The sequence below is a fragment of the Macaca fascicularis genome, chromosome 4 (genome assembly GCF_037993035.2).
Source record: "Macaca fascicularis isolate 582-1 chromosome 4, T2T-MFA8v1.1".
Classification (NCBI taxonomy): Eukaryota; Metazoa; Chordata; class Mammalia; order Primates; family Cercopithecidae; genus Macaca; species Macaca fascicularis.
The window spans coordinates 13241946-13261476 of NC_088378.1; the positions used below are offsets into that span (position 1 = coordinate 13241946).

The window sequence follows — 19531 nt, forward strand, 5'->3', positions numbered from 1 at the left end:
GATGAGGGTCTTTCTCTAGTTGATATTGAAACAAATTATGATCCTTTTTAATAGCTGCTCTGTGAACTAAAATATGTATTCTTAACTAACCACAGTCTGCCATAAATCTGTATTAAAATATTTCACATATAATGTAGGATCCTCTTTCAATATGCGTCCTCTTATTCACCTTTGTGCTATAGTTTTCATACATTTTATTTCTGCATATGTCATACGACCCACAATACATTATTATTTTTGCTTCAAATGGTCAATTATCCTTTCAGGAAAATTAGGAAACAAAAATATATTTTTTTTACCATTTTCTGTGCTTTTTATTTTTGTGTAGATTTTGTTTTCCATTTGATACCATTTTCCTTCCATCTGAAGGAAAATATCAGAATGCTAAGAATTGTCTTAGCATTTATTTATCTGGAAAAGTCTATTTCTCTGTCATTTGTGAAAGATATTTTGGCTGGATATAGAATTCTAGGTGGCATCTTTTCTTCTTTCAGCACATTGAAGATTATGTTTCTGTTGCCTTCTGGATCTCATAGTTTCTAATCAGAGTTCTTCTCTTTATTCCTCTATGCAGAATGTGTCATCATTTCTCAGACTGCTGTTAAGATTTTCCCGTTTATCACTGGTTTTCAACAATATGTTGCTAAGTGGTTTCTTAATGCTTGAACCTTTTGAGATTCTTGAATCTGTCAATATTTTTCATTAAATTAGAACATTTTCAACCATTATCCTTCAAATAATTATTCTGTCCCACCTCTCTCTCTTCTTCTCTGAGACTTCACCTAAATGTTATTAAACCACAGGTTACCAAGACTCTGTTTATTGGTATTGTTTTTGGTTTTGTTTTAATTAATAGACTTTATCTTTTTTATTTTTTATTTTTGGGGTCAGAGTTCCAGTGTTGTCTCACAGGCTGGAGTGCAGGGGCGCAATCTTGGCTCACTGCAACCTCCGCCTCCTTGGTTCAAATGATTCTCCTGCCTCAGCCTCCCAAGTAGCTGGGATTACAGGCACCCGCCACCACACCCAGCTGACTTTTGGTATTTTTAGTAGAGACAGGGTTTCACCATGTTGGGCAGGCTGGTCTCAAACTCCTGACCTGAGGTGATCCACCCGCCTCGGCCTCCCAAAGTGCTGGGATTACAGGCATGAGCCACTGTGCCCGGCCTAGACTTTATCTTTTACAGCCATTTTAGATTTATAGAAAATTGAGTAGATAGTATAGAAAGAGTTCTTGCTCCCTCACAGTTGCCCCTATTACTAATACCTTACATTAGTATGGTTATAAATGCCATTACAAAATAGCATATAGATGTGCATGTGTGTGTGTGTATGTGTGTGTATGTGTGTGTATATATATATAAAAAATATATAACTTTCCCTTTCTCCATGTTATTTTTATGTTTTATTCCTCTGATAGCTGCTTTTCTTTGTTAGAGAGAGGGTAAGTTAATGAGTATGTTTGGTCACCTTGTAAATAACACTATTTAATACAGGTTTTGTTAATAATGGTTTTCTTAGGCCAGAATTGGTAGGCCACGCCTGTAATCCCAGCAGTTTGGGAGGCCAAGGAGGGCGGTTGACTTGAGGTCAGGAGTTCAAGAGCAACCTGAGCAACATGGTGAAACCACATCTCTACTAAAAATACAAAACCTAGTGTAGGGCATGGTGGCAGGGGCCTGTAATCCCAGCTACTTGGGAGGCTGAGGAGGGAGAATCGCTTGAACCCAGGAGACAGAGGTTGCAGTGAGCCAAGATCGCGCTGCTATACTCTGGCCTGGGCAGCAGCAAGACTCTCTCAAAAAAAGAAAAGTTTTCCGTAGTAGAATTAATTTATATTCTATATAAAGATGCATAAACAAGTTTGTTTCACTGATACTAATATAACACATCTAATCTGCACTTTTTTTTTTTTTTTTGAGACAAGGTCTCACTCTGTTGCCCAGACTGGAGTGCAGTGGCACAGTCACTGCTTACCATAACCTTGACTTCCCAGGCTCAAGCAATCTTCTCATCTCAGCAGCCCAAGCAGCTGAGACTACAGGTGTGCATGCACCACCATGTCCGGCTGATTGTTAAGTTTTTTGTAGAGGAGGAGTCCCACTATGTTGCCTAGGCTGGTCTCAAACTCCAGGGTTCAAGCAATCCTCCCACTTCAGCCTCCCAAAGTGCTTGAATTACAAATATGAGCCACCACGCCTGGCCTTTTTTGCATGTTATATTTGCTTCTTAAAAGTGTTTGATTTTCAGGAAAAAAAAATTTTTTAATTTAAATTTAAAAAATGACTTTAAGATTGAAAAAAATAAATAACAAAACATGTTTGATATTCTTTTTTGCTTGTAAGCACCTAAAGTATGTGCATTTATGTACATGTTTCTTATGATATTTACATTGTGTTTTGAATTCTCAGAAATTGTATTATTCTTGTTCCATTGGCATTACTTGCCAAATTCAGGGTTGTTATTTTATTTTTATCCTTTCTAGGCCCAGCTTCAGAGGGAAAAAGAACAAGATCAGATTAAGCTGTATGCAAAACTTGAAAAGCTTGATGTCTTAGAAAAAGAGTGTTTTAGACTTACAACAACTCAGAAAACTGCTGAGGTAAGCTTTCTTTGAAGTGATGACAACAGGAATAAATCTTTAGTGTTAAGCATAATTGGTATTTTATGTGAATGTAGAGTAAATCTTAGATTTATAAAACTTCATTTACAGCTTTTTATAATCCAGATATGAATTCTCACCTATAGAGTGAAAAGTTAATGTGTTCTGTCACAGTATGAATGAGCTAGCTGTCTTTTGATGTGAAATTGTAATTTTGACTTCTAATATGGTGGGATATTTTTATTTGTCAGATACTTTACCTAAAGAGTATTGAAAAATTGTCTTTCACCACTTGTAGTCAACTTAAGCCTATACCAGTTCCCCTCTTCATCCTTTTTCCCTCCAAATCCTTTCCATTTTATAGGGTTTTCTTAGAGTTGTACTCCTCTAGGAAGTCCTCCTTGACCTCTCCAACACTCAGGAAGTTCTCACTTTGAAATGGCACTGTCCTCCTATTCTGAACCACACCACAGATATAAGATATAATACTTACGTATATAAGGTTACATATATGTAGTCCCTGTCAAGTTATTTCCTTGCTTTGTTGTTTTATTGTTTTGTGAATATTACTCTTTTTTTCTTTTCATACAATACAGGTTGGGTGTCCCTAATCCAAAAGTCCAAAATCCGATGTACTCCAAAGTCCAAAACTTTCCGAACAGTAATATAATGTTCAGAGGAAATGTTCACTGGAGCATATAGGATTTAGAATTTTTGGATTAGGGATGCTGAACTAGTAATGAAAATATTCCAAAATCCAAAATATCTCTGCTTCCAAACACTTAAGATAAGGGATCCTCAATCTGTATAAGCTCTTAAGTAACAAGGACCACATTGTATATTTCTATTATGTATTTTCACTCTTCTCCCAAAATTACACTCTTATCATATATATGCAAATAGTAGAAACTTATTTTTTTTATGTTTTGAATGAAACATTGAGACCCAAGACTATAATTGTTTGACCTTCTACACCATTAGTACCCTTAAAAGTTTCATCATCATGATTTTGTTGCTGGAAATTAATAAAGCCTATGTGTGTGTATGTTCTTTGCTTTCCCTTTGTTTTCTCCTTGTGTGTAATAGAAGGTAAAGGAGCAAAGAAAGAAGTGGGAAGAAAGCCAGGAAAAATCTTAACGTCTTGTGCCATTCCTTTTTCTTATTTTCTGCCTTAATTTGCCAAACTCTTAAGAATCAGGACCCCCTGGCCGGGCGCGGTGGCTCAAGCCTGTAATCCCAGCACTTTGGGAGGCCGAGACGGGTGGATCACGAGGTCAAGAGATCGAGACCATCCTGGATAACACGGTGAAACCCCGTCTCTACTAAGAAATACAAAAAACTAGCCGGGCGAGGTGGCGGGCGCCTGTAGTCCCAGCTACTCGGGAGGCTGAGGCTGGAGAATGGCGTGAACCCGGGAGGCGGAGCTTGCAGTGAGCTGAGATCCGGTCACTGCACTCCAGCCTGGGCTACAGAGCGAGACTCCGTCTCAAAAAAAAAAAAAAAAAAAAAAGAATCAGGACCCCCTAGGACTCTATTTGGAAAAGAAACAAAGGATATTTGGCTCTAGTTTTTATATGACAATCTTAGTTTTTACTCTTTTGCAGGACAAGATTAAACATTTAGAAGAAAAACTGAAGGAAGAAGAACATCAACGTAAGCTGTTTCAAGACAAAGCTTCTGAGGTAAATATGGCACTATATAATCTATCACAGTAAACCATATATGTTTTATTATATTTTTATTTTCATTAACTGAAACCTATGTTCTAGATTCTAATTTCTGCTTCCTAAATTGTCTTTTCATTATAATAATGAAATTCTCAGTCAGCCAGTATGATACGTGGATGTATTACCAAGAGGTCTTTTAATCTTTTGAAATTCTGACAAATACACATATTCGCAGTTGAAGGAACTCCTAGGATAGATTGTTTTCAGTTTGATCTCTATATGTATATTAAATAATTTATTCTTTTATAAACAGAAAAGTATTGTAATTACCAATAGACTTAGTGACCTTCACACGTATAAAAACAGTATCTTGAATTTTCTTTTCTTCTTCAAAAAGCATTTTTATATTTATAAACTTAGACCTGATATCTCATTACAATGTTTTTGCATGTTATAAATCAATGTTATAACTTTTTAAAAAAATATTACAGCTTCAAACTGGACTTGAAATCAGTAAAATTATAATGTCTTCAGTTTCAAATCTAAAGCACTTCAAGGAAAAGAAGACATCTTCAAAGGTGTGCATATAAAACTTTTTCCCAAACTATACTTTTATTTGCTAATACTGACTTATACACACTCTTAATGCTTATACCTACCCCTTTCCCAAAAGGATTTGAAGATATATAATAAAAGACATGCAATAATGCGTGCCAAGTAATGGATGATGGTTTGGGGTATAAGGACAGAAAATTTCATAATATTCAGATTTTAAAAAGTAGCAGCAGTCATGTACAAAATTTAGCTCTGAGTTTGCTTGACAACCAAACCAAAAAGGAACATATAATGGACAGTATCACTATCTTTGTGAAATAACAGGAAGCACTCCAGTTTTTCTAGAAAGATTAACGTTTTTCTAAACTTCTGGAGAAATATATTTTGTGATACTTTATAAAAGAGGCACTAAACAACACAGTAGATATTGAAAAAATAATAGATCCTGAAAGCAGTTTTATGTAATATATACACAATAAAAAAATAAGGGTTTTCCTTACAGACCTGTTAAGTCTGTAAAGTCATTTATATAGGGAATTTATTGTTATATGTAATTTCTATGCTTATTTCTTCTGAATTTGCCTAAAAGTAAGGATTGGAGAGTTAGTACTTTATAGACCAATATTTTGTTTAGATGAATTGATGTTTTGAGTGTATTCTATTCAAGTAACCCTTCTTAATTATATATAATGGTATGAAAAAAGTTTTTAATCCCTTTTAATCTTATGATTCTGGAATTATGGTTTTGATGGCCATTATTACTATTTATTCAGATATGAATGGAGTGAGTGTTGCTCTGTGTCATTTGCTGTGGGAGACAGGAGATGCTATTTGGGAATTCTGGCCACTGCCATATGCTTAGCTTGTGGATAAAATAATGGAGAGAACATTATACTTAACTTTGGCTACTCTTTTATTACATAAGTAAAAATTAATGTTCAATACTTGGGCTGTATTTTTCATAATTTTTTCATTTTAAAGAATTTTCAAACTATAATAACGAACAATATTTTCGCAATATGACTTATTTTGCCTGTTTCCTTTCCTAAATATTTGTTTTGTGTCTTGTTTGTGCAATGAGATTCACAGCTACAAAACCAAATAGAAAAATCACTGTAAGTAATTTGCCAGTGGAACACATACTGCCCAGTATGTATGTTTTATGGCATCCTTTCTCTGATGAGTTAATGGAACTTTTTTTCAGTTTACCTATTTATTATAAAAATAGTGAAGGTACAGGAAGAAGATAAAAGAAATGAAGGAAAGAAAAGGTAACTCCTGGAAGAGAAGAGAGTATTAACAGCAGAATCATTTCATGGAAGTACTTAGTTCAAATCCCAAGTTCACAGGGTATGCAAATAATGGTGTCTCTTTTTAAAGACGGAGGAAGTGCTAAAGTTGCTGAAAGTAGGATTAGATTTCAGGAAGCCTCTATGAGAGACCTGCTTCCTATCACACTGTTTCTCCATGTCCTGGACATAGTTCATTCAACTCTTACATTTTGATGTACATAGACTGGTATCTCTAGGTGATAAAAAAAATTGGACAGGAATTTGTGAGAAACAGATAAATATATAAGTATGAAACAGTATAATAGAAGATTAATAGAGGTTTAAACAAAGTGTTGTGGTGTTATGTAGACAAAGGAATATGTGAAAGGTAATGCAAGAAGCAATATTAAAGGAAGCCTTGAAGAATTAAATATTGACAGACTGAGATAAGGAAAAATATATTACAGTCTGAGGGAATTGTTGGTTTTTCCAGGGACCTATAAGTAATAGTCCAGTATTGGGGGTGAGATGAGATCATAGTGGAAGTTAAAGTGGAAAATACAGCTTGGGGTGAGCTAATGGCTGACCTTGAATGCCATGTTAAGAGTTTGAACTTTTATTCTATAAACAGGAACTATTGAAGGCTTCTGAGAAAAGTAGGGACATGATTAGAGTTGTAATTTTAGATGGTAACTTACAGCAGTAGGAGAGTTTTACATAGAGAGAAATCACATGTGTAGATTTTATGAGAGAATCATATGCGTAGATTCATGTCACTATCACAACAATCAAGATACAGAACTCTTCCACCACTAAAAGACTCCTTCATGCAATCCCTCTATAGCTACACATCCCCTTCCCTGAACATTGGCAACCTCTAATCTGTTCACCATCTGTATATTTTATTATTTCAATATTATTATATAAATGGAATTATACAGTATGTAACTTTTTGAGATTGGCTTTTTTCCCTTGAGGTCCATCCAAGTTGTTGTATGTATCAATACATCCTTTTTATTTCTGCATGATATTCCGCATTACAGATGTACCACAATTTAACTGTTCATCTGTTAAAGGATATCTGGAGTCCGGCATGGTGGCTCATGCCTGTAATCCCAACAGTTTGGGAGGCCAAGGCGAGTGCATCATTTGAGGTCAGGAGTTCAAGACCAGCCTGGCCAATATGGTGAAACCTCGTCTCTACTAAAAATACAAAAATTAGCCGGGCAGTAGTGGCACACACCTGTAATCCCAGCTACTTGGGAGATTAAGGCAGGATAATCGCTTGAGCCTGGGAGACAGAGGTTGCAGTAAGCCAAGATTGTACCATTGCACTCCAGTATGGGTGACAGAATGAGACCCTGTCTCAAAAAAAAAAAAGGATATTTCGATTGTTTCCAATTTTTTAGCTATTACAGATAAAGCTGCTATGAACATTTGTATACATGTTTTTATGTGAACATAAGTTTTCATTTTTCTAGGATAAATGCCTAAGAGAGCAATTGTTGGGTGATGTAATAAGTACATTTTTAGTTTTATAAGAAACTGCCAAACTGTCTTCCAAAATGGCTGTACCATTTTGTATTCCCACCAACAATATGTGAGTGGTTTTATTTTCTCTGCATGCTTGCCAACATTTGGTATTGTCACTATTTTTTATTTTGGCCATTCTGATGGATGTGCAGTGATATTTCACTAATTTTAACTTTCATTTCCATAATTAATGATGTTAAATATCTTTTCATATGTTTGCCATACATATGTCTTTGTCAGTGAAATTTCTGTCCATGTCTTTTTGCCCATTTTCCAGTTGCATTGTTTTCTGTTGAGTTTTGAGAGTTCTTCATATCATAAATAACTTTTAAAATAATTTCTTATTTATGTTTTTTTCTTGTCAATCTCTAGAAAACTAAATGTATAAAGAGAGGACCACCTTGGCAAATTTGTTCAAAGTTTGGAGCACTGCCTTTTGTGGCTGAAAAGGTGAGAGGGGATAAAATGAAGATAGTTGTTCAAAAAAACTCCTGTTTCATTGTAAGTGCTATTAAAATATCTTCAGTCATTTAAAATTATTCTCAGTTGTTTCTTTTCCCATAAGTCCACCAGTGCAAACTGTTCTGTGAATGCAAGTATGCAAAACCTTTTGCAGAGGAGGCAACATCGTGGCCCACATATCCTTCAGAAACCTTTTAACGTGGCTGAGACTAGATGTCTCCCCAGGCCTTCTAGAACAACTTCCTGGTGTAAGGCTATTCCTCGTGACTCAGAAAAGTCCATTTCCATTTGTGACAATTTATCTGAACTTTTGATGGCAATGCAAGATGAGCTGGACCAAATGAGCATGTAAGTATTTATATTTTTTTTTTTTAAGAGACAGTGTCTTGCTATGTTGCCCAGGCTAGTCTTGAACTCATGGTTTCAGGCAGTCCTCCTGCCTCAGCCTCCCAAAGTGCTGGGATTACAAGCGTGAGCCATCGTGCCTGGCCAGCAATTTTTATTCTTTATCAGGAGAAGTACCATATCACTTTTTCTTCTTAGTCTTAAGAACAATACCACTTATAAATTCTTAAAGGCCTTACTTAGCCATTTGGAAAGATTTGTTGTCACTATTTTTCATTGTATTTGTTACTATTTAAAATTTCAGTTCTTTATAACTCCTACTTTTTCATTCTAAGGTATTTCTGTATTCCCAAGATCTGGACTGATAGCTACTACTGTCATTCTAACATATAGGATCTGATGACCTTAGATTAAAACTCACAAAAGCGTTTATAAGAAAAGCTCTCCTTTTGTGTTTTAGAATCTTTTAGCTGAATGAATTATTTAATTAGACAAGTAGGAATGTAATTCCTTGTTTTAGACTCTGGCTGGTCTGCATTACAAATTTTGAAGCATCTATAGTAAGGAAGATTTCCATATGGGATACATTATATTGTGCCCACTTGCTTAAATATATATTCAATAGAAATTCCAGAACTATGTGATTTGGCTGACCAGCTAGTTGACCTAAGACATCTGTAGAAGATACAGCTGTTTCTGTTAACAGCATTTCAGTAGGCTAACTCCAAATCCAGAAATTTTTCAGGCAAATACTTCCACAGCTGGAATTCTTCCAAAGATCCTATGTCAATAATGAGGAAGAAAGCCCTTTAATACCTCTGTTAAAGACATCACACATTTTACTACATTGAGCTATGAGCATCAGGAATTCACATATTTTTTAAAGTTGCTTAGCAGTCTTAAGATATTTGTAAAGGTATTTAATTTCAAATCACAGGAGCCTGGTTATAGTTACTGTAGATTTAATTAAACAACCTTAAAGAAAGACGCTGTTTTTAAAGGTTAATATTTAAGTCTGACTAAAATTTATGATTGAACAGAAAATTGCTTAATTATGGCAAAGACATATATGCAATAAACTATAGTAGTGCTTAATATTTGCTATTCTTTCATAGGGAGCACCAAGAACTACTGAAACAAATGAAGGAAACTGAAAGCCATTCAGTCTGTGACAACATAGAATGTGAACTAGAGTGTTTAGTCAAGAAAATGGAAATTAAAGGAGAACAAATCTCCAAACTGAAGAAGCATCAAGACAGTGTAAGAAGGCTTTACTAAGAGATTTTAATAAAAAGATAAAACGTGGATTCAGTGTTGTATCTCTGTACGACTTTCCAAATTTGAGGTCTGTATATGGGATTTAGTGAAAAGATGGATGGTAATCACTTAGGCCTATGACAGAATAGAGCCATCTGTCCCACTGGAATAACATGGACCTCCTACGTAACTCTCCAAGTTAAAATTTTTTAAGTGAACAAATAGGTTCAGTTATGTATTCAGAAATTGCTTTGGGGAAATTGTGAGGTAAACTAAACTTGCCTTAGCAGCCCTCCAATTACCCTTTTAGCATTCTTTTTCCTCTTCCTTCTCTCCTCTAATGCTTTAATGATACCCCTTATGTCAGCAGGTCTCTTATTCACTACCAGACATAAACCTGGCTCCTAAGCAGTGCCCCAGTCCTTAAAGCATGATTTCCTCTTTCCCAAAACAGGCTGTGTTGTGTTCCATTCCCTGGGGACCTATACTCAGCTAGCTATAGTGAGTAGGACAGGGATGGTGAGGAAAACTCTATACTTCTGTTAAGATGTAATAACTAAGAATAGCTAACAGTTTTATTATTTTAACAGAAAAATCATGGAATATAATATTTAATTCCAAGACAATGACTCCGTAGGTTGAACTTGCAGCACTATTACACTGCTGGAGCAGAAGGCAGAGGGAGCCTTTCCCAGGAACCCTCAAGTCACCTCATGTAGCCATCTGCCTATGGACAAAATCATCATTCATATAAGTTAATGATATATGAATGTCACAAATAAGCCTCCCTGCCTTTTATAGGAAAGTAATAAAAGATGCAGAATATTATTACTTTTATTCTTATTGTGGGAAAGAAAGGAAGAAAGAAAGAAGTGACATTTTTAAAACAAATATTTTTATTTTACTGGCTTTTAAGGCTATAATAAGTAAAAATTTCTGTATGTTTTGGAGTGAAGATTATACAACTTGTACACTTTCTTGAAATTGCATAAGAGAAACTTGAAAGGAATAGAAGAATGATCATTTTTAAAACTCAGCTAGTATATATATACTGTATTTTGAAAAACATGATATATATTCCATAATAGCTATACCAGTATAAATTTTAAGCACTTTATTATGATAAATGTAATATCTGTAATAAAAATTGATTATTAACTAAATAGAGAACTAGGTACTCACCCAAAGTCTGGGTCAGCTCTACAAATTCGACCTATGCTCAAGTGAAACAGATTAAGTAATGGGTTAGACTTTGAAGAAATGGGTTTTGGCTGGTTGATACGTATTGTTTTGTATTGTTTTTGTTTAATTCTGTCTACCTCCACTATTACCATATACTACTCAAGGTGATAAAGTTATTCCCTTGACTTTTTTTTTTTTTTTTTTTGAGACGGAGTCTGGCTCTGTCACCCAGGCTGGAGTGCAGTGGCGCGATCGCGGCTCACTGCAAGCTCCACCTCCCGGGTTTACGCCATTCTCCTGCCTCAGCCTCCCGAGTAGCTGGGACTACAGGCGCCCGCCACCTCGCCCGGCTAGTTTTTTGTATTTTTTAGTAGAGACGGGGTTTCACCGTGTTACCCAGGATGGTCTCGATCTCCTGACCTCGTGATCCGCCCGTCTCGGCCTCCCAAACCCTTGACTTTTTTTTAAACTGCCATTCAGGAGTACTTTAAATTCAGGAATATACAAAAGTATTTGTACACAAAGGTATTCCTGAATTTAAAGTACTCCTGAATGGCAGTTAAAAAAAACACACATATTTATACACACACACATATATATACACATACATACACACACGTGTGTGTATGTATAATTTTCAAAACTTGATACTCATTCCTAGAACCAATTATTAGATTTGCTGTTAATGTTACCAGAAAAGTTCTTCTCTCTGCTCTCTGTTCTCTGGTTTTTACCAGTTATCTTACATACAACCTTTCCCCCCAGTCTCTGCAGCCCACGTTGACCTTATCTTACTTTGGGCTTCTTACATATACACTTTTTGTCTTATTCAAAGTTATCCTGGTTCATTGTATTCTCTAGTTGTCACATATATGCTTTTTTTCACTAATAGGAGCAGTAAGCTCCTTGAAAGTAAGAACTGTTTTCTTCATTATAATTCTACCTGACAAGCACAGTGTTAGGCATGTAATAGATGTTCAATAAATTAAAAACTTACCGAATTGAACTTTTTAATGTTCAATTTTAACTTTTTAACTTTAAACCATCAATTCAACCTATTTTGGAATATATTTTTAGTATATTTTTGACTAAAATGTTAGATTTTTTTTCTCTCCAGGTCCGTAAACTGCAGCAAAAAGTTCAAAACTCAAAGATGAGTGAAGCTTCAGGTATTCAGCAAGAAGACAGCAACCCTAAAGGATCAAAGAACATAAAAAATAGCCCCAGAAAATGTTTGACTGACACTAAACTTTTTCAGAAAAACAGCAGCTTTCATCCAATAAGAGTTCATAATCTTCAAATGAAATTGAGAAGAGATGATATCATGTGGGAACAGTAACAAAATAGCAAAACTGTCACCTTAATGAACTTTGTCAATGAGACCTTGAATTGTCTAAAGTGGTTTTAATTTAATATAACTTTGTGACATTTTGAATCATGTTTCTAGCTTCTATAAGACATGAAGTTGCAGTATTTTTAAATTAGTGCCTAATGACCTACTGGGTTCCAAATAATAAATTAATTGCTTTTTTGTTTTTCTTATTGATTGAAGCCTATAACCTCATCTTGTCTTAGAAACATTGTTTGCTTTGCAGATATCTTAAGCTAAATTTGAGAAATTGTACTAGATTGACAATATTCAAAATTGAGTTAAATCTGAGCTACAAGTACCATTCATTCCACTTTTCATAGGTTTGCAACCTTAAAAACAAATGTTAAATGAACAGAGTTCAGAAAGATCATTTAGCTTTCCTGGTGTCTTCTTTCTATTTTGTTTTAAAGCTGTGAAATGTTTTTCTCTTTTGGAAAAGGAAAAGCTTAACAATTAGACAGTTTTATGAAGAAGCCTTTAATCCAAGTTTTATGAGACAATAGGAACCCATAGCTACTTAATTTTTAGGAGACAGTAATTCAGTTGCAGAAGTTTTCATCTGCTATTCCCATTCTCTTTTACAAAACTAGTTTTTTTAAAAAAAATAATGATCCATTTTATCTTACTACTTTATAACTTTTGCTGACTTCTATTCTTTGCATTGTATGTAATGTCCATCAGTATAAATTGAGACTGAATTTCTAGGACCCACAAAAGTGGTATTTTTTTTTACAAGAAAGTATGGAGGAAGAGGAAGCTGGACATTAAATTACCTCATCCAGCAGAAATTCAGGGTAGTATGGTCTATTTTAATTTTTTATATTTTAAAATCAATAATGTCAAAAAATGTCATTGTGTATGATGCTTTGTAATAAATTTGCACTTGATCGTTTTTCTGAGTGCCTAGGGGAGCTAGTATGACTCTCCTGAACTCTTGGTTTCTCACTCAAATCCTCTGAAGCAGCTGGGGGACTAGAGTCATGAACTGAAGTAGAAATAGAGGACAGACAGAAAAGGTGTAATGGGATGGAGGAGCTCAAATATAGGGTAGCAGTTTAAGAGATGGTGATTCCTAAGGGACAGAGTTGGAAGTACGTATTTACTGAATTCTTTGAATCCACAGCTGATGGAGTGTTCAAGCTATAGATGTGAAAGAATTTTTAGGTCAGGATCTTGGGAAGCTAAGGAGAGCAGTTTTTTAAAGACAGTTTTTCTGTTTTCCTAGGTAATTCGCAAGAAGGCTTGTGTAGGAAAAAGTTGGTAATTATGGATCTTTTGGGGAGGAGGAGAACTATAATTCATTCTAATGGTGAGAAGAGATACCATGTTAGAAGACCTTCCATACCTGGAAGTGGGGCGGTGACTGAAGATGGGCACGTTGATACTTGGAATTGTCCTTGAAAGCAGTTAATGGCAGAGATCAAAATTTCCTCCTGGTGTAAATAGTGCATGTGCTCTTTGCCAACTTTCACCCTCCTCATTCACATCCTTAGCTCCTCAGCCCTGGAGATGTTCCATAGGGTGTTTGATCTAAACTCAGTTGTATCACCTTACCTGTTTTTCTACTTTGCCTTTCCTCCTTGAGGATATGAGTTTTATAGTTTAAGCTTAGCTTTGTGCTAAACTTCTTAGCTTTCTGCTATCCACCAGGACCATAATGCAGACCTATAGTTCTGTGGTTTTGTTTTCTATACATTGAGGAAGGTGGCTGAATATATTTAGTTATTAATAAAGTCATTACTTGTGAAGATGTATTGCTTTAAAAATTATCATTAAAAATTTAAAAACCGGCCAGGCACGGTGGCTGACACCTGTAATCCCAGTACTCTGGGAGGCTGAGGCAGGCGGATCACAAGGTCAGGAGATCGAGACCATCTGGGCCAACATGTGAAACCCCATCTCTACTAAGATACAAAAATTAGCCGGATGTGGTGGCACATGCCTGTAATCCCAGCTACTTGGGAGGCTGAGGCAGGGGAATCGCTTGAACCCGGGAGATAGAGGTTGCAGTGAGCTGAGATCGCACAACTGTACTTCAGCCTGGTGACAGAGCAAGACTCCATCTCAAAAACAAAAACAAACAAACAAACAAAAACATTTTAGGAACATGGAATATTTCAGCTGACAATTTTCTTAAAAATTAGTCCAGTGTAGTAGAAAAAACCACGACTTCAGAGCTGAGAAACTTGGTTTCAAATTCTGGGACTCCAACATTTAATAGCTTGGACAAGTCAAATAACTTTCTGGAGCCTCAGTTTCTCATCTGTAAAGTGAGGATTATACTATTATATCTCTCACAGGACTATACTAATTTGTTGTGAGGAGTTAATGAAATAACATGGGAAAGCACCCAGCAGAAGAGTTGGCACTTATTAAAAACTCAATAAATATTTTTTGAATCTGAGTGGCAAAAAAAAAAAAAATGTAGAATACATGTTTGCATGGGTTGAAGCCTAAAAGCAAACACCTAAATATATTGTTGGTAAATGTGGGAATAGTCTCACTTATTTTGGTTTTTGTCTCTTCCTGTGTGCCTGAAGGGAAATGGCTTTGGCATCTTTCCTAGCGCAGGTTTCTAATGGGAGGGGGTAAAGAACACAGTCCTATCATGGTGCTGAAATATATAACCACACACAGCAAATTGGTTTGGAGTATGGTGTGGTTGTTGAGGTGAAATGTATTATTGAGAGGCAACGAAGAATGGTGTCTTGTTGCTTCATCACAGCTACTGAGCTCACAGACTGCCTGCTTGCCAGAGCCTTTGACTCCTCGGGGTGGAGCAAAAGATTTCTTTCCTGGGTGGAGCAGTCTGTCTATGGTCAGTGTACAAGAGTTGCTATAGCAACCTCACAGCTGTGCTCTGTCTAGCAGAAACTTGGTATGATTTCACAGATTTTGTTCACTTAAGTAAAAAACAGAGTTGTTTGGTTTTTATGTAATTAGAAATTGAAATAATGGAATTGGAATTTTCTAACCAAGGCAGGTCTCAATTTTGATGAAACTGAAGCCAGAAAGTTCTAGTGTTTGAAGCAGCAGGTATTGTGACTATATTCTGATACTGGAAATGGGAGTTGGAATCCTGAATAAGCTGTACTTGGGTAGATCATTGGCAACCCAGCTATTTTTATTAGGTTGTAGATAAAGACAGGAGGGTCAGAGGGAAATGTTCAGTTTTCAACAATGTAAGATTAAAGTGGGAGATACTTAGTACATAGTCAGCTAACTGGCTGGGATAATGTAGACAATGTAGTTTTTTTGGTGGCTTTCTTACTTTATTCGTTTTTCTTTTTCTTTTTTTCTATACCTGCAGGTAGATGTGAGAGCTGTCTTACTTTAAAAGTATAATTTTAACTATAAATGTATACTCTTTTTTTCTTTTTTTCTTTCTTTCTTTTTTTTTTTTTGGTGGGGATGGAGTCTCGCTGTGTCGCCCAGGCTGGAGTGTAGTGGCACGATCTCAGCTCACTGCAACCTCCGCCTCCCAGGTTCAAGCGATTCTCCTGCCTCAGCCTGGTGAGTAGCTGGGATTACAAGCACCTGCCACTACACCCAGCTAATTTTTGTATTTTTAGTAGAGACGGGGTTTCACCGTGTTAGCCAGGATGGTCTCGATCTCCTGACCTCAGGTGATCTCCCCGCCTCAGCCTCCCAAAGTGCTGGGATTACAGGCATGAGCCACCGCACCCGGCCTAAATCTGTATTCTTAATCCATGATAAGACATCAAAAATTAAATTAAAATTTTACTTGTAATGTGAGAACTCAATCTAAGGGGGGAAGAGGCCAGTTGGTTATGCACAATGGAAAGTGTGTGCATTGCAGACAGAAATGCAACAGCTGCCATTATTGGTGTAGAGTAAATAGTGAAACTCCTAATGGGGTTTCCTGGAACTCTATTCAGCTGTAACTAAAGCTTTACCTACTGAGAACATTTAATTGTAGGTGATGTTTAGATAAGTACAAGCCGACTCTCAGACATATGACAAGACAACCCTCACTAAGGCATAATAGCAACTGTGAGATTTTTTAAAAACTCTTTAGTGCTATTGCACCTTTTAATTAAAGTGAGATGAGGATAAATAAAAGTAATATTGACTGTCACTCATCTGAAAATAAATTTAGTTATTGGTAATTAAATAGACCTTATCAATGCCTCAGCCTTTTTCTTCATATTCCATCTACTTGTTTTCATGTAACTTTCTCTTTCAATTCATTTTTTGTTTTTTTTTTTCATGTAAGGAGAATTAGACATAGAAAAATTATAAATTTAAGACTTAAAATAATGTCTGGGCCAGAGTTTGTTGTTACTTTTGCTGTAGATTGTTTTCTTAAGGAATTAGGTGAATTTTTTTTTTCCTGGTAGGTTTATTGGGAGTGTTCTCATTATTGATATAGATGGATCCAGTTCCCATTTGGGGCCGAGCTCTGTGGCTTGTGCCTGAAATCCCAGCACTTTGAGAGGCTGAGGCAGGCAGATCACCTGAGGTCAGGAGTTCAACACCAGCCTGGCCAACGTAGTGAAACCCTGTCTCTACTGAAAATACAAAAAACATTAGCTGGGCGTGGTGGCATGCAGTCCAGCTACTCGGGCGGCTGAGGCAGAATAATTGCTTGAACCTGGGAGGCGGAGGTTGCAGTGAGCCGAGATTGTGCCACTGCACTCCAGCATGGGCAACAGAGTGAGACTCTGCCTCAAAGCAAAAAAAAAAAAAAAAAAAGGAATAGCCCAGTATTGTTTGTTTGGGGAGGGGCAGGGTGTGGTTCCACCAACAGTGGGCACCAGAATGGTGCTTGCTTTGATACTATGCTAAGAGGAAGAGGTTTGAGAGCCAAGAGTCCTTTATTTGGATATTGGTATCCAATAAATAAAACTTGTTCATCAGTACGTATTTATTGATCTCTAATTATTGATCTCAGAATACTGTACTAGCTACTATGGAATTCTGTTTTCAAGTTGCTTATAGTGTTGAGGAGAGATAAGACATATATATTTAAAAGGAAGAAAACAGTAAGTGACATGAAAGGCATAATGACTACCACATAGCGGATGCTCAATAAATATTTGCCTACTAAATATTTGTTCTCGTCTACTGATAAAGTGCTTTAGAAGTTGGCCTGTTTGTAATTTCTTCATTTTCTAACTATCTTGATTTATATACCTTCACCTTTTTAAATTTTTTGCTTGGTAGCAGTATTGGTCTAGGATTTTCACTCTTCATTAAGCTTCTTGATTGAAAATACCAGTTCCTTTAGTAATTTCAAACATATGCTGGCCATAGCCAGTCTGTAATCAAATTCAAAGGCATGAGTGGAAGCAGTGGGTATGAAACAATGAGGTAAATGGAGAAATGGGGGAAAATCAAGCAATAATGACTTAGACTAAAACAGAACAATAAGAATTATACAGAAAGGTTATATTCTAGAGGCCAACTATTGACTTGCACAGAATTATGCAAAGGATTGCCATTCACTTTCCTTATGAACTTAAGCCCCTCAATTTCTACATACTTCAGCCTCCTCATTGGTTGGATCCAGTCAGTGTTTTTCGTACTATATACAGTCACATCCTACTGGTGGATTGTTGAATCAATTTAGCAGGTCACTACCGTTTTTTTGTTTTGTTTTGTTTGAAATTGGAGTCTTGCTCCTTTGCCCAGGCTGGAGTGCAATGGTGCAATCTCATCTCACTGCAACCTCCGCCTCCCAGATTCAAGCAATTCTCCTGCCTCAGCCTCCCAAGTGGCTGGGATTACAGGCGTGTGCCACTATGCCCAGCTAATTTTTTGTGTTTAATTATTAGAGATGGGGTTTCACCGTGTTGCCCAGGCTGATCATGAACTCTTGAACTCAGGCAATCTGCCCACCTCGGTCTCCCAAAGTTCTGGGATTACAGGCATGAGCCACCGCGCCTGGCCAGCATTTTTTAAATGATATAAAATAGCATTGAAAATACCAGAATGTGGCCAGGTGCGATGGCTCACACCTGTAAAATCCTAACACTTTAGGAGGCCGAGGCGGGCAGATTGCCTGACCTCAGGAGTTCAAGACCACCCTGGGCAACATGGTGAAATCCCGTCTGTACTAAAAATACAAAAATTAGCCTGGCATGGTGGTATGTGCCTATAATCCCGGGTACTTGGGAGGCTGAGGCCGGAGGATTGCTTGAACCATGGAGGCGGAGGTTGCAGTGAGCTGAGATCGTGCCACTGCACTCCAGCCCGGGCGACAGCGTGAGACTCTCATCAGCAAAAAAAAAAAAAAAAAAAAAAAAAAAGATCAGAGTGCATCACACAAAATTAAGGTAGCTAATGTTTTGTGAAACTTTGTGAGTACTGGATTGTCATTTTTAATGTAACCCTAAATGTTTTGGGGGGAAGAAAAAGTTGGCTCTTAATAAGTATTCAGGGAGAATGAATTTGAAGGATGTGGAGAAAAGTGGAATAGCCAATTTAAAATAGGAATACTCCCAAGTCCCCTGTTATGGATGTGCCAATCTATTGTTTATCCCAGAAATATTGTGTATCTGTTTCATGTGTTTTACAGATAACAAGTCTCATTTTAATCAATACTATTGCATTTCCTGGTCTATATAATTCAAGTTTCAAACACTAGCCAACTTACATTAGAGAAATATTGCTTTTTTAATGTGGGCAAAAAAATATATTCAATATGAATCCCTTAACAAAATGACCTTATTATTCTACCTCTGGGTAAAATCTAACCAAGCATGAGTCTTATGATTAGGAAAGAAATTTGCTCTGTGGGTGCTTCAGACAGTTTTACAACCAATAAAGATGTGAGATTTGTGGGAGAAAAACTATCTGCATGTCTCCAATCTGAAGAGAGCAAAGATCTGTCATTTGACAAACCTTATTTTTCTGAGCATCAACAGTCAGTGGCACCATAAAAATTAAAAACCTGATAATACCACCAATGTAGTACTCTTTAAAAACATGTCATCTTACTAAGCAATCAACCTGATTGAATATTTTAAAATGAGTAAGTAGATGAATATCTTACCTGAAAGATAGCTTCATTAAATAAAGTAACTCCTGAGAGGATTTCTGTGGCTTTTAATATCCTATTTAACAGATTTCTTATAACCATATCAGCAAAGCCACTCTCCAGCTCTGGACTATGATCAGAAGGTAGGAAGAAGTGTTATAGGGTAATGAGCAATAATAAGGCCACCAAATATAATCCCATTATAATGGCATTCTACCCACTTGTAAAAGTTTATTCACCACTACAAATTACTAAACCTCAACAATTAAAGAAAGAAATCTT

General features: G+C 36.4%; 1 protein-coding gene across 26 annotated transcripts in view; it reads left to right on the forward strand.

Moving 5' to 3' along the window:
* CEP57L1 (centrosomal protein 57 like 1) overlaps positions 1-13138 on the forward strand; it is a 58776-nt gene extending 45638 nt beyond the window's left edge. For 7 of the 26 annotated variants that reach the window (XM_005551547.4, XM_045391688.2, XM_045391686.2 and 4 more), the window contains 7 exons: positions 2486-2602; positions 4207-4284; positions 4761-4847; positions 8001-8078; positions 8194-8438; positions 9551-9695; positions 11992-13138. In XM_005551547.4, coding sequence (XP_005551604.3) covers positions 2486-2602; positions 4207-4284; positions 4761-4847; positions 8001-8078; positions 8194-8438; positions 9551-9695; positions 11992-12213 — 972 coding nt within the window. In that variant the 3' untranslated portion in view covers positions 12214-13138. Of the gene's footprint in view, positions 1-2485; positions 2603-4206; positions 4285-4760; positions 7314-8000; positions 8079-8174; positions 8439-9550; positions 9696-11991 lie in introns of those variants that run through there. The other 19 variants (XM_074036842.1, XM_065542885.1, XM_074036843.1 and 16 more) reach the window with 6 other exon arrangements.
* The last annotated feature ends 6393 nt before the right edge of the window (positions 13139-19531 follow it).